The sequence below is a fragment of the Panthera pardus genome, unplaced genomic scaffold, assembly GCF_024362965.1.
Source record: "Panthera pardus isolate Hobbes unplaced genomic scaffold, ASM2436296v1 HiC_scaffold_12, whole genome shotgun sequence".
NCBI lineage: Eukaryota > Metazoa > Chordata > Mammalia > Carnivora > Felidae > Panthera > Panthera pardus.
In genome coordinates, this window is record NW_026526677.1 from 41,484,537 (window position 1) to 41,497,827 (window position 13,291).

Sequence of the window (13,291 nt, forward strand, 5' to 3'; positions counted from 1 at the left end):
CTAGAGCCCTAATCTTCTGATCTGCCTATAGATTCTTCTGCCCCAGACCCTCTCACCCCTACCCCCACTGTTGTGCTAACGCCCAGCCTCTTCTCACGCACACTGGTGATTCCCAGACAGGCACAGGGAGGAGAACAGCGTAGAGAGGCTCTGTTGGTGACCAGGACCCAGGAATGGCAGCAGTCCCACTGCCCCTCGTCCCAGAGCTGCATCTGTGCCCCTGCCCCTCCTCTAGTGCCCCTCGGGGATTTCTGTGTCCATTCAGTAAGACAATAATGGAGACAACTTGAAAGTTCTGGCCAGGTCCAGAACAGAAGCACACAGCCCAGGCCAGGGGATGCAGCATAGCTTCTCATGCACGGTTTAGGAGTCCGCAGACCGGGACTCCAACACAGCTCCTGTGGCCTCGGCTAAACTGATAGAGGCCGCCTCCAGGACAAGGTATACGTCCAGAGGGGTGTATTGTCTCTAGAGAGCTGTGGCCAGCTCTGGGAACACACTTAAAAAGGGATGATGGCAACGTGGAACCTATTGAGAGGAGGGTCCCTGGCTGGCTGTGAGGACAGGCCAGCAGCTTGTCACCTCCAGTGAAGAAATCGTAGTACTTGAAACGCTTACCAGGAATTGAACTCCAGAGCTGCCACCCTGTGCCCTTAACACTCCACCCACCAGGTCCAGACCCCTGCTGTCAGGACGGGGCTGCACACCAGGCCTACTCATTTCAGGACCTCTCTGTGATCACAGAGTGTGATCCCAATACCGTCTTGCCAGGGCTGCTCTGTTCAACGGGATGGAGTCATGCAAAAGCCCTGGCACCATCCGTGGCCATAGTAGGCCCTCGAGAGGGTTAGTTGCCTTTTCTCTTCCCTCTCTCAGTGCAGCCAGGAAGCCCAGAAAGCCAGCAGTTCCACAGAGAACACAGCACTCAGAAAGACAGTCTGGGGGGAGGATTTCAGTTGTTTATAAAACAGGCCAACACGTTTCCACCTCGTAAGTTCTAAATCCATCATTCCTAGCTCCCTAGATCTAAGAATAGTCACCCAGTGGAGCCAACGTGCCACGTGCCACGGCACGCTCTCTGTGCAGGTGACTGGGAAAATGTGGCCACGGCAGCCCCGGCACCTCCTGCTCCGGGGTGGGGGGAAGTGGGGGCAGAAGGCTGGCCTCTGCCTCTCCCAGCTGAGCTGTTTCTGAACCTCTTCCAGACTCTCATGTTCTCTTCCATGCAGTGTTGATCCAAATACCTTCCTCACTGAGCTGCTCCAACCATCACATGCGGTGCCCGAAGTGATGCAAAGGGAGAGGCGGAGAACAGTGGGAAGGTGTGTAGGTGAGGACCTCAGCACAATACTGCCCCGCTCTGGGCCTCAGTTTCCTCTTACGCAACGGGACAGAGACTGACAAAGAACTGGACAACTTTTTGAGATACGGGGTTTTAAAAGAGGTTCTAAAGCAGCCCCAACATTGCAGCCTCAGAATAAGACTGATGAGGGTAAACCCAGAAACTCAGTACGTTTCTGTTTATCATCTGAACCAAGGCCATTCGTCTGTCTTGTCGGAGGGAGCCAGCCTGAAGGCCCGGGGCCTGCTTTCGGCCTCACCTTCCTCCCTCTCATACACATCTACACCCACCCACACCTCCACACAAGCTCTCCATGGCCAGAGGGACTTTTGATTTGTCTCACCCCAGACTCTGCCCACCGTAAGAGGGCCCGTGCCAACTGGGGGCTCGGAACCTCCAGCAGAAGACCACCTGCTGCTCTTCTGGGCAGCCTCCTAGCCATCCCAGCCTTCTTCCTGATAGTGAGCTGCAGTCGGCCTACCCATGGCATCTCCTCCCCACATCCTCAGGTTCTCTTTTGCCCCTTCAGGAGAGAACGAGGCAGCTCTGTTATCTCACTGGCCATTTATTCATTCAGTTCATTCGTTCGTTGGCTCATTCATTTATTCATTTGTTTGTTCATTCCCACAACAGGTATTTGAGTACTAATAGGTGCTGAGCACTGTTTAGGTGCTGGGATATGGCAGCATACAAAACTGAGTCCCTTCTTTTGAAGAGCTGATAGATAAACAGCAAAAAATAAATAAATAAAGCAGATGAGGAGACAGAGATGGGGAGGGTTGTAGACCGCTATTTCATACAGAGTCGTCAGGGAAGGCCTTTCAGATAGATAAGGTGGCATTTGAACAAATACATGCACAACATGAGGGAATGAACCTGTGGATATCAGGGCAAGAGCATTCCAGACAGCAGGAATAGCAAGTGCAAAGGCCCTGAGGTGATTACTGTTTGAGGAACAAGAAGTCAGTGTAGCTGTTCTGATGTCAGTAGGGTGGAACACATGGGACTTGAGGTCGGAGAGGAAGCTGTTGTTTATCTGAGTAAGAGGAGAAGCCATTGGAGCATTCTGAGCAGAGCAGTGCCACGTCTGACTTGGGTTTTAATGGGATCACGCAGGCTCTGTGTGGAGGACAGATGACGAGAGGCAGTAGAGGCAGCAGAGGAACCAGTAGGAAGCCCTCAGAGTTCTAGTATAAGGTGATGGGGCTGGTGAGAAGTGGCTGGTTCTGGCTATGTTTTGAATGTTACCTTCCTAATTCCTTCTTCCAGAGGCCCTCATCTTTTCTTCCATGTAGACACCCAGCCCTCCTTCTCCTTGCTTTCAGCCTTCACCCCATCTCCCCTTCTCAATGCATTCTCAGCACTTCCATGGATCCTGGTCTGGAAGGGCCCCTAGGCCAGCCTGCTTCCACTTACAGCCTTCCCTGAGGCAATTTGGGCCACAATCCCAAAACTTCCCTAGAGGGATTCTGGGGGTGAACAGCTCCACTTTCTGATTCTGGAACGGCTCTTTCCTGCTGCCTCAGCTCCTGCCTGAGGGCGTCATGGGCCCTGGAGAGTGATGGATAGACTGGTTATTGAAAGGGTCCTGCACTGTCAATGCCTCTTCCCTCAGCCTGGCCCTGTGAGGCCATTGTCCTCCCAGCCATTCTCATGGCCATTCTCTGTAGGAATTGCTTTTCTGGGCAGTGTGACTGGGGACAGAGACTTGCAGCTCTCTGTTCTTGAGGCCTATGGCCAGCGGGCAGTTCTGGCCACAGACGAGGGAATAAAGGCAAGCAACCAGGCATACAACTAAGGTTGATGGCACCCAATTTCAGCATTAGGGGTGTTCCCCTTCTTGCTACTCTCTAGACAGAACAGGGGGCTCAGAAAGACTAGATGCATACATAATCTGAGTGCCTGTCCCATGTGCCTAAGGACTACTTGATGAGTGTGCCCTGTTCTCAGCACCCAACTCCAATCCCAGCTCACAGACTGGTGAGACAAGTGCAAATATAAATACCTGTAGAACCAGGAGGGGTGTGGTATGTATGCTTAGAGGATTCTGGGTACTAGGAGCTCAGACAAAGTGAAATTAATAGCCTTCCCACAGCGCAGTGGGACCCAGCCCTACGCTCAGCCACCATTCACTTCTGCAGCAAAAGGATGACACTGGGATCAATGAAAGCAGCCCAGAGTGGGCAGATTTCAATGGATACCCTCTATTTAAGACTGGTGAACTCCTGGAGCGCCTGGGTGGCTCAGTCGGTTAAGCATCCAACTTCAACTCAGGTCCATGAGTTCAAGCTCTGTGTCAACCTCTCTCTCTGCCCCTCTGCTGCCTTCTCTCTCTCTCTCTCTCTCTCTCAAAAATGAATAAATGCTAAAAAAAAAAAAAGTTAAATAAACCTTAAAAAAAATTGGTTAACTCCTACTCATCCTTCAAAACCCAGCTAAGAATGAACCTCTGAAACTTTCAGTGACACCCATCTCCTTTCCCCAACAGAACATACCGTCCTCTCCTTTATGCTACCTCTGTCCCTTAGGAATACTGTTATTTTTTAAAATATATTATTGTCAAGTAAGCTATAGTTTTGTGTTTTCTTTTTTAAATCATCATCCTTTGTTACTACTTCTTAAAGTATTTGAACAAATGACAAAATCTTGGCCACCTTTCCCCTCCATTTCTCCCTCTGTTGCTCAGAGATTGTTCACAGCTGGGGATGTATTCTTCAAGATCTGTACCTATAGAGATATATAGGGGATCTACATAAATTGAATCATACTCTGTGTTGTTCTGCAACCAGTTTTCTCTCTAGAATGTCTTAGATATCTTGATGTCAGGCCATAGAAAGCTATCTCATTGTTTTTAGTAGCTGGGTAGTAGGGTCGAGCCATCCTTTCTTTTTTTTTTAATTTTTTTTTTTTTAACGTTTATTTATTTTTGAGACAGAGAGAGACAGAGCATGAACGGAGGAGGGTCAGAGAGAGGGAGACACAGAATCCGAAACAGGCTCCAGGCTCTGAGCTGTCAGCACAGAGCCCGACGCGGGGCTCGAACTCACAGACCACGAGATCATGACCTGAGCCGAAGTCAGCCACTCAACCGACTGAGCCACTATCCTTTCTTTAAACACTTCTCTATAGATGAGTATTTGGGGGCTTCCCCCAGTCTTTTGCAGTGAACACTGTTGTGTGTGGCTCCTTGTGCACACATGCCATTGGTCCCCATAATCATCCTTCTCTTGGTCGTCTTCCCCAGTGGACCGGGAGCCCCGGGGCAGAAACTGAATTTTCCTCATCTAGGTCTTGTGTCCAGCACAGGGCCAGGAAGAAGAGCTTCCACATAAATGGACTTGCCTGAGCAAATCATGACTGTTGAAAAGCCTGGGTGAATTCGGGGAGGGACTCTTGATTTGTCTCAGCCCAGACTCTGCCCACCATAAGAGGGCCCGTGCCAACGGCCGGGGCTGTTGCCTGCGGCCAAGCCTGCGGGGCTGGCACAGAGCACTGGGAAAGAGGGGTGATGCAGCCAAGAGGGACAGAGGGCTTGGAGAGCCAGCTGAGAGTCCTGGTCTTGGTCACCTTGGTGGCAGGAGACAGGAGGTTGCCCACAGGAGGACCTAGTCCTTGCTGTGCTTCAGCCTGAGTCCCCCACCCAGGCCAGCTGCCTCTGCGTAAAGGATAGAGTAGCTGTTGTAACTGTCCAGGCAAGAGAGCGTGAGGACCTGAACTAGACCCAAAACACCATAGGAGGCCTGAATTCTGGGTTCTTCCCTCGCCATTCCTTGCTCACAGCAGGACCCTAGGGATCACCCTGGCAATTATTGCCAAAGGGGTGGGATCCACGTGAGTTTGGTGGCTGGACACCCAGAAGTTTTTCCCAAATTTACCTAGCTCCAAGGCCAGCTGCGGCCACAATGACATTTACCAGCTTCCTGAATCCAGAGCCTTCTCTGTGAGGCTACTCAGACCTCACCCGTCCTTCTCTCTCTGCCTGGTATTGCAGAAGACCAGCCCCTCCTGATGCTCTAGGTCTTTGTGAGGCCTTTGACAGGAGACAAGGGGAAACATTAGTTGCCTGACTTTTTGCCCACATTCTTCCTCCCTTCCCCAGCCCACTAGATGCAGGAGGGGCAGGGCCCTATGCGGCTTCCCCGGGCCTGGGCCCCAGTGCTCACAAGGGCTCAGTGAGGTCAGTGCTTCCTGCAGAGTGCTTCTCTCACCAGCTATGGCTCCTGCCTTCCACCGCTGACCTTGTCCCCCACACAGGTGGGCTGCTACTCTGTACCTTTTCCTAATTACCCGGGAAGCAGGGTTTTCGCTAGAGAGGATAGTATATTAACAGAAGAGGCCCTGGAGTCCCAATGCCCAGGCTAGAATCCAGTTCTGCTTCTTACCTTGCACAGTTCACGCCATCTCTCTGGAAAACGGGGATAATGTTAGATTTTACCTTGCAGGCTTGCTGTGGAGATTCAGCGAACTAAGTGTTCATCACAGGGCCTGGCATACACTAACCATTCGGTGATGTTACTACATTTTCACACAGTTTGGCACTCGTGAATGAGCCTGAGACTTGGGAGTCAGGGATTCTAGTCCTGGCTCAGCATGGCTGTGTGACCATCAACAAGTTTTTTCACCCTTTGAGCCTAGTTGCGTCATCTGTAAAATGGAGATCATAACACCGGAGTCATAAATGGAGGTTGCTGTGGGGATTAAGTGACATTAGTATGCAATTGGGAAGTAATATCCCTAGGTGATAGCCTTCTTTCTCATGGTTTGAGATGGCAGCTAGAGCTCCAGCCATCACATCCACATTCCCAGTGAGAAGATAGACGAAGGGGCAACGGGTACATGCCATCTGTCTTTGAAGGCAAGGCGCCATAGCTATTACAGAACATTTTGGCTTACAGCTCGTTCACACACCCAGCTGCAAGAGAGGTTGGGAAATGTAGTCTTCGTTCCATGGTTCAGAATGAAGCTCTACCACACTAGCTCTATCACACATGCTCGGGTGTTTGCCCCTCTTAGGCAAGGCCCTCCAGCAGAAATGTGTCCCCCTCCCTAGCATTGGGCTGTAATCCCAGCACCATAAGGCCCTCTAAGGACCCAGGTTGCCAAGAAGCTCAGGCAGGTGCCACGAGGCCTGAACAGATTTGAGTATTGTGTCTAGCCTGTGCCAGGACCCTGCCAGTCCCTGGGTTCCGCTGCCTGCAGGGCTCTTAGGCTGACGCAAGTGTGGTGGGCTGCAAGCCCATCACTTGTCACGGCCTGGATGAGGCCAACTCCATTGAGCCCCATGATCAGGGGGCCTGAAGTCTTAAGAGGCTAGGGAATCCCAGTAACTATGGGCTCTCCACCCAAGGCCCAGCCATGTACCTCAAGGCCAGTAAACCAGGTCTGGATCAATCAGGTGGGTTTCAGTTCCTCAAGGACCTGGTAAGTGCCCGGCACACTGCAGAGAGCCCTCTGTAAAGCCAGGAATGATCCTATAACCTACCTATTTTGAAAACTGGGTGTTCCACATTCCAGTTAGCTTAGGGAGAGGCCTACCATAGGCCATTCTCCTTCCTCTCACTTCTGCATGAGAAGGGCCTGCGTAGTAGTAGCTTGCTGAATCCAGAGGGCCTTCCCACCTTCACTGTGTCCCTAAAAAGACCCTAAATGAGGCTGGTTGGGGGGGCATATGAAACCGATTCTCAAATGCTGGAGGGGCTTCAGTACTTAAAGGTCTTGCTGAGAGTCCCTTCTGTTCAGGGCACAGCTCATCTTTCTTTCTTTTTTTTTTTTTTTTTTTTAGTTTTGTTTTTTTTTTTAACGTTTATTTATTTTTGAGAGACAGAGTATGAGTGGCGGAGGGGCAGAGAGAGAGGGAGACACAGAATCTGAAGCAAGCTCCAGGCTCCGAGCTGTCAGCACAGGGCCCAACACGGGGCTCGAACTCCCAAACCGTGAGATCATGACCTGAACCGAAGTCAGACACTTAACCGACTGAGCCACCCAGGCGCCCCAAGGCACAGTTCATCTTTCACTTTCGAAGTTCAGCAGCCTGGTTTTTGTTTTTGTTCTTGTTTTTTACATAGGAAGTTTGTTTAAAATGTTCAGAAACCCCAAACTTCGTGTCGTTCCACCCAGGCCTTCCCATCTGCTGGTGCCCGTCCTCTCCTCCGTGCCATTTGACACTGGCACGGCCTTTCTTAAAGCCTTTTCCTCCCCTTCCTGTGGTCTGCGTCATACGTGGGTGTGGGCCGTCACCGTGTGTCGGGCACTGTGCTGGGGCATGTCCACTTATGCAGTCCTCCTCCTAGCGACCTTATGACGTAGATGGGGACAGAAGTACCATTATCGCGCAGCCATTTGGTAGCGTGGGACCCGGGACAGCGGAGCACAGTCCACAGTAAATAGTGGACATTGTATATGTATGCCAAGGGCTGGCAAAGTGTGACCCGCAGGCCGGGTCTGAGCTATGGCCTGTTTCGTATGGCCTTGCAAGCTACGAATGGTTTTTAAAGGGTTATAATAAAGAAGAATATGCAACAGAAACCAAATGAGGCTCTCAAACCTAAAATATTTACTATCTGCCTTTTTAGAATAAATTTGGCAAGCCCTGGTATGTAATATGCAAAGTTAGTGCAGATTCTGGAGCCACACTTCCTGGTTTCTAGTGCCTCGCCTCATCCTCTACGAAACGAGAATAATCTACGAAACATGGCTGCCTCACAGGGTTGTTGGAATTAAATGAGATAAAGAATATAAAGCACCTGACTTCGAGTAGGCTTCTTTGGAAGTATTGGGGGAAGAAATTTCTGGCCCTTTGCCAGACTTCTCGACCCAGTGGGCATGAAAGCCCTGGCTCAAGGCCTCTGGCTACCCCGGCCCCTCAGAGCGTGTTTCCTTTGGCAGGAGGAGAGGGACCTGCCAGCTGCCCGTTGTGCCGCCTCCTGGTGGTAGGTCAGCTCTGCCTTCCTCCCACCCCCATTCCTGCTGACCGTCAGCTGGTGCCACTCACCAGGCCCGGGCGCGAAGCCCACGCCAGGTGCCGAGCAGGGCCCAAAGGTACCAAGCCTCTTCCACTCTCCCACTTTGTGCCTCACGTCAACTTGGCCGAAACTCCTGCGTAACCATAGGAGCTGCGGCCCGGGGCTCATCTTCTCTGTGTGCATTTCCTCGCTCGTGGGCCAAACAGGGAGACATCTGTGTTTCCCCAAACCCAAACTTTTGGCCAGTGATTGCCTTCCTACCAGGGAAAAGGAAAAGGGAAAGGAAGGGTAATCCCTGGCCAGCCGGCCTCCCCCTGTGGAAGAGTGGTCTGGGAAACAGATTTTCAGTGGAGAAAGGGTGAAATGTAAAGATAGAAAAGTAAATAAGATCGTTGAAAAATCAAAAAGAATACATTCTGATCCAGATAGGGATGGGCTTTCAGTTCTTAGAAGCAGTAGAAGAAATTGTAAGAGATCAATGAAGTTTACTACAAAGAACCATAAAGCTTATGTTTTATATCAAAAGACCCAAGACAAAGTTTTAAGTCAAACTAAGAAAAAAATATTTGTGCTAGATATGGCAGAGAAAGAATATTCTAAAAATAAAAATCTTTAAAACAAGAAGGCTCTTAACATAACAAGAAGGCTCTTAAGAAGGCTCTTAACAATAACAAATATTTACATAATACTATGTGGCAACTTCCATTCTAAGTATTTTACACCTACTTACTCATTTAACGCTTATAAACAACTTTATGATAAAGGTACTATTATCCCCATTTAACAGATGAAGGAACTGAGGCACAGAGACACTAAGTAACTTGCCCAAGGTCACTCAGCTAATAAATAGAAGAGCTAGGATTTGAACCCAAGCCATCTGGCTCTTGGATCTGAGCACTTAAACCCTTGTATACTAAACAGGAAAAAGATATGAAGCAGACAATACACAAAAGAGGAAATACAAATATCTGAGTAACGTAAGAATTATTTTTCAGGTTTTTAAAAAATTTTTTAATGTTTATTTATTTTTGAGAGAGAGAGAGAGTGCAAGCAGGGGAGGGGCAGAGAGAGACTGAGACACAGAATCTCAAGGACGCTCTAGGCTTGGAGCTGTAAGCACAGAGCCTGGCGTGGGGCTCAAACCCATGAACCATGAGATCATGACCTGAGCTGAAGTTGGACGCTTAACCGACTGAGCCACAGAGTCGCCCCTTATTTTTCAGTTTTGATGGCAATAATGTACAAATACAAACAATGAGAAATCTTTTTGTGTCTTCAAATTAGAAAAGATTTTTTAAACATTATAATGAGCACTAAATACTGGCAATGCTGGAGTAAAACGGAAACTTCCACAGATTGCCATAGTTGTATTCAGGTGGCCTTTCTGAAAAATATTGTGGAAGCATTAAAAACAGTACTCAGGAATCTCAAAAATGTCGATACCAGTTGACCAGGAATTCCCATTTTAAGAATCTAATTTGAGGGGCGCCTGGGTGGCGCAGTCGGTTAAGCGTCCGACTTCAGCCAGGTCACGATCTCGCGGTCTGTGAGTTCGAGCCCCGCGTCAGGCTCTGGGCTGATGGCTCGGAGCCTGGAGCCTGTTTCCGATTCTGTGTCTCCCTCTCTCTCTGCCCCTCCCCCGTTCATGCTCTGTCTCTCTCTGTCCCAAAAATAAATAAAAAACGTTGAAAAAAAAAAAAAATTAAAAAAAAAAAAAAAAAAGAATCTAATTTGAGGGAAGCAATTAGGTAGAAAAAGATATGTGTGCAAAGATACTCACAGGAATATTATTCAAGTTATTCAAAATAATGAAAAACTCAAAACAACCTGCATATCTGTTAATAGGATACAGGTTAAGGAAATTGTTGAATCTCCATAATGGACAATCAGACAGTCATTTTAAAGAAATTTGTTTAATAAAAGATACCGTAAGCAAAGTGAAGAGACATGCCATGGACGTGTGGGAGAAGACACAATGCATAGAATAGCAAAAAAGTAGAAAATAATACATCAAGAAAACTCACAAATCGATTAAAAAAAAAAAAAAAGACAAACAGCCAAAGAGAAAAACAGGCAAGAATGTACAGAGGCAATTCATAAGAGGAGGCGACTCAGGGCTATAAATGAAGTGATGCTCCCTCTCACTAGTAGTCGGGGAAATGCAGATTCGTTCATTGTACTTGTCAGAATAGCAAGAGTGCGAAGGTAAAGATAGAGGGAAACATTCATATCCATCGCTGATGGGACGGGAAGTAACTGCAGCCATTGTGGCAGCTATTAGCCGTATCTAAATCTAAACGTGTGGCTCCACTCCACTCACGTCTGGGGACCGGCCCTGCGCAGACGCCTCTCCGTACAGGGAGACGTGCTCAGGGGTGTTCATGGCAGCGCTGTTTACAATAGCGACAATATTACTCTGAAGTACATGATATTGTACATTATATATTGTGTAAGAAGGTAGCAACAATTATCATCATCAAAGAACTGTCCATCAGAAGGGGAATGGATAAGTCAAATAAGATTTATACATAAGGGGATACTGAGCACAGTTAAAATAAACGAACTTGATCTGTGTCAGCTCGGATAAATTTCCAAAAAGAATACCGAGTGTAAAGGGCACGTGTTATAAAGATAGATATTTCAACACTATTTATATAAATCTTTAAAACAGACTAAAAATGTTACATGGCATTTAATGACATATGTGTAGAAAGTATAAAAGCAGTAGCAAACACCAACTTCAAAATAGTGGCTCCTTCCTGGGAGGAGAAATGGCTGGAGGGCAAGAACGGGAAGCAGGGCTTAAACTGTTATCTTACTGGTATATTTTCTTTTTTTTAAGGGAAGCGTTGAAGCAGATATGTTGACGAATGTTCTAAATCTGGATGGAGTATGTTTCTTTCTGCTAAGTTATTTCTTGTATCTTTCTGCATATTGAATTATTTCAAAATTTCAAACAAATTATTTTTAATTTTCTTTTTGAATCCTTTGCAGTCCTGTGGAGAAATATTTGTGTTAGTAAGGGACAAAAGCAGAACGAAATATACACAAATATTTACAAACTTCACAAATTAAAGGTTTAAAAGAGATTATCTAAAATATTCATAGTAGTGCCAAGATCAAAGTCTGCTTTTTTCTTTACACTCATCCGTATTTTTCATTTTTTTTTTTTGTCAGGAAGATGTGTTATTTTTATAAATTGGGGGCAAAAAATTTTTAATGACTACAAAAAACACGAGTGAGTTTAGGCCCTAGGAAAGGGTCTAAACCTAGGAAGAGATGCTGTGATGTGTGGGGGCATCATGCTGGTCTAGAGACTCTGGCTGTATGACTGTGTTCATTCAATCTTTTATCTCATCAACGAGCCCTTATTGAGCACCAGCTGTGTACCAGGCTAGACATACGGCAGTGAATGAAACGTACGTGGTCCTTCCCTCCTTGTAGAGCACATCGGCTAGTGAGGAGGGGACAGTACACACATGACTACACAAGTCATCTATCCACCACAAAGTGCGAGGGCCCCCGTGGGGGTGAAGTCCAAGGGCAATATCAAGAATCTAAGTTAGATCGAGTGGCCAGGGAATCTGGCCTCAGAACGACATTTAACTTGAATTTAAAAGATGAGGAGGTCTGGAGCCCATTAAAAAGAGGACCTCAAGAGAAAGAAGGCTCCACAAGGCATATGTAAGGAATGGAAAGAAGGCAGGGGTTTTGGAACGTAGTGAGGTGGGGGGAGAGTAAGGGGAGGGCAGCAAGGTGGTCAGGAGCCAGGTCACTCAGGGCCTCACAGGCCAAAGAAAGGCCTTTAAGGGCATTGGAAGTCACAGAAGTCTTTTAAGCAGGGGAGTGATGTGATTAGATTTGCAGTCGTCAGAGATCATCTAGACGCTCTTTGAAGATTGGGGCAGATGGTGAGCTGCCCAGTTAGTCCCTTGGCTGTCGGCACGGCCCAGCACGCGGGAGAATGGTGCCGGGATAAGGGGAAGGCAGTAGAGATGGAGAGATGGAAGGATTTGAGCTATTTCTCTGGAGGAAGAGTCGGCAGGTCTTGGATTATGGGGTGGGGAGGAGGGAGGAGGTTACGGTGAAGGAAGGAGGAAGGCCAGGTTTGGGACAGGGACAGCTGTGGGGTGGCAGGAGTGAGAAACACTGGGAAGGCTCTGGAGGGCAGGGTGGAAGCAAGGGTGGTGGGCAAGCCACCAAGTACGGTTGAGCTTTGGTCTTGTCACGTGGAAACCAGGGTTTAGGATATTACCCGTGTCCCCAGGTTGATTGTTTGAGCCCTGTTCTCAAAGCCACTTCTACAGCAGTCTCTTCTTTTCCACAGGAGGGACGTGCTACTCTTGGGGCTGGAACGAGCACGGCATGTGCGGGGACGGCTCCGAAGCCAACATCTGGGCCCCGAAGCCTGTGCCATCTCTGCAGTCGTCACTGGGACTCCTTGTGGGCTGTGGGGCTGGCCACTCCCTGGCGCTCTGCCAGCTGCCAGCCCTCCCTGCATTGGGCCAGCACCCCAAGGTCACTGGCCCTTCCCCAGATGCCGCTGAGAGTGCCAAATCTCAGGAAGCCATGGACAGAGAAACTGGAAGGAAAGACAACCAGAAACTTCTACTGAAAGCCTATCTGACAGGTCCAGAGATGGGGGGCTTGTGACAGAGGCCCTTTAATAAAGTGATTTTTTCCAACCCAAAGTGTTCCCAGAGAATTGCTTGGTCAGGTTGTGTGGTCGGCCTGAGAAGGGGGGCTGACCACAGGCCAGAACAATGGGAGGCGGCCGGCTCAGCGTCTGGGGTTCAAGGAGACAGACATCCTTCCTGCCCAGCAGATGGGAACGGGACCCCCCCTGAGGGCAATAACAAGAACCTCACTTGGTTGCATGGCTGGGGAGTCTGGCCCCTAAGCGACATTTAAACCGGAATCCCCAAAGGACATGGAAAACAGCAGCTCCAGCCTGTCTTTACCTGGTGGGGACGGAATACCCAGCCCC

General features: G+C 48.6%; 1 protein-coding gene across 1 annotated transcript in view; it reads left to right on the forward strand.

Annotated features, from left to right (window-relative positions):
• SERGEF (secretion regulating guanine nucleotide exchange factor) overlaps nt 1-12,987 on the forward strand; it is a 234,728-nt gene extending 221,741 nt beyond the window's left edge. The window contains 2 exon segments of the mRNA XM_019456464.2: nt 12,632-12,877; nt 12,880-12,987. Coding sequence (XP_019312009.2) covers nt 12,632-12,877; nt 12,880-12,971 — 338 coding nt within the window. The 3' untranslated portion in view covers nt 12,972-12,987.
• Nucleotides 12,988-13,291: the final 304 nt, after the last annotated feature.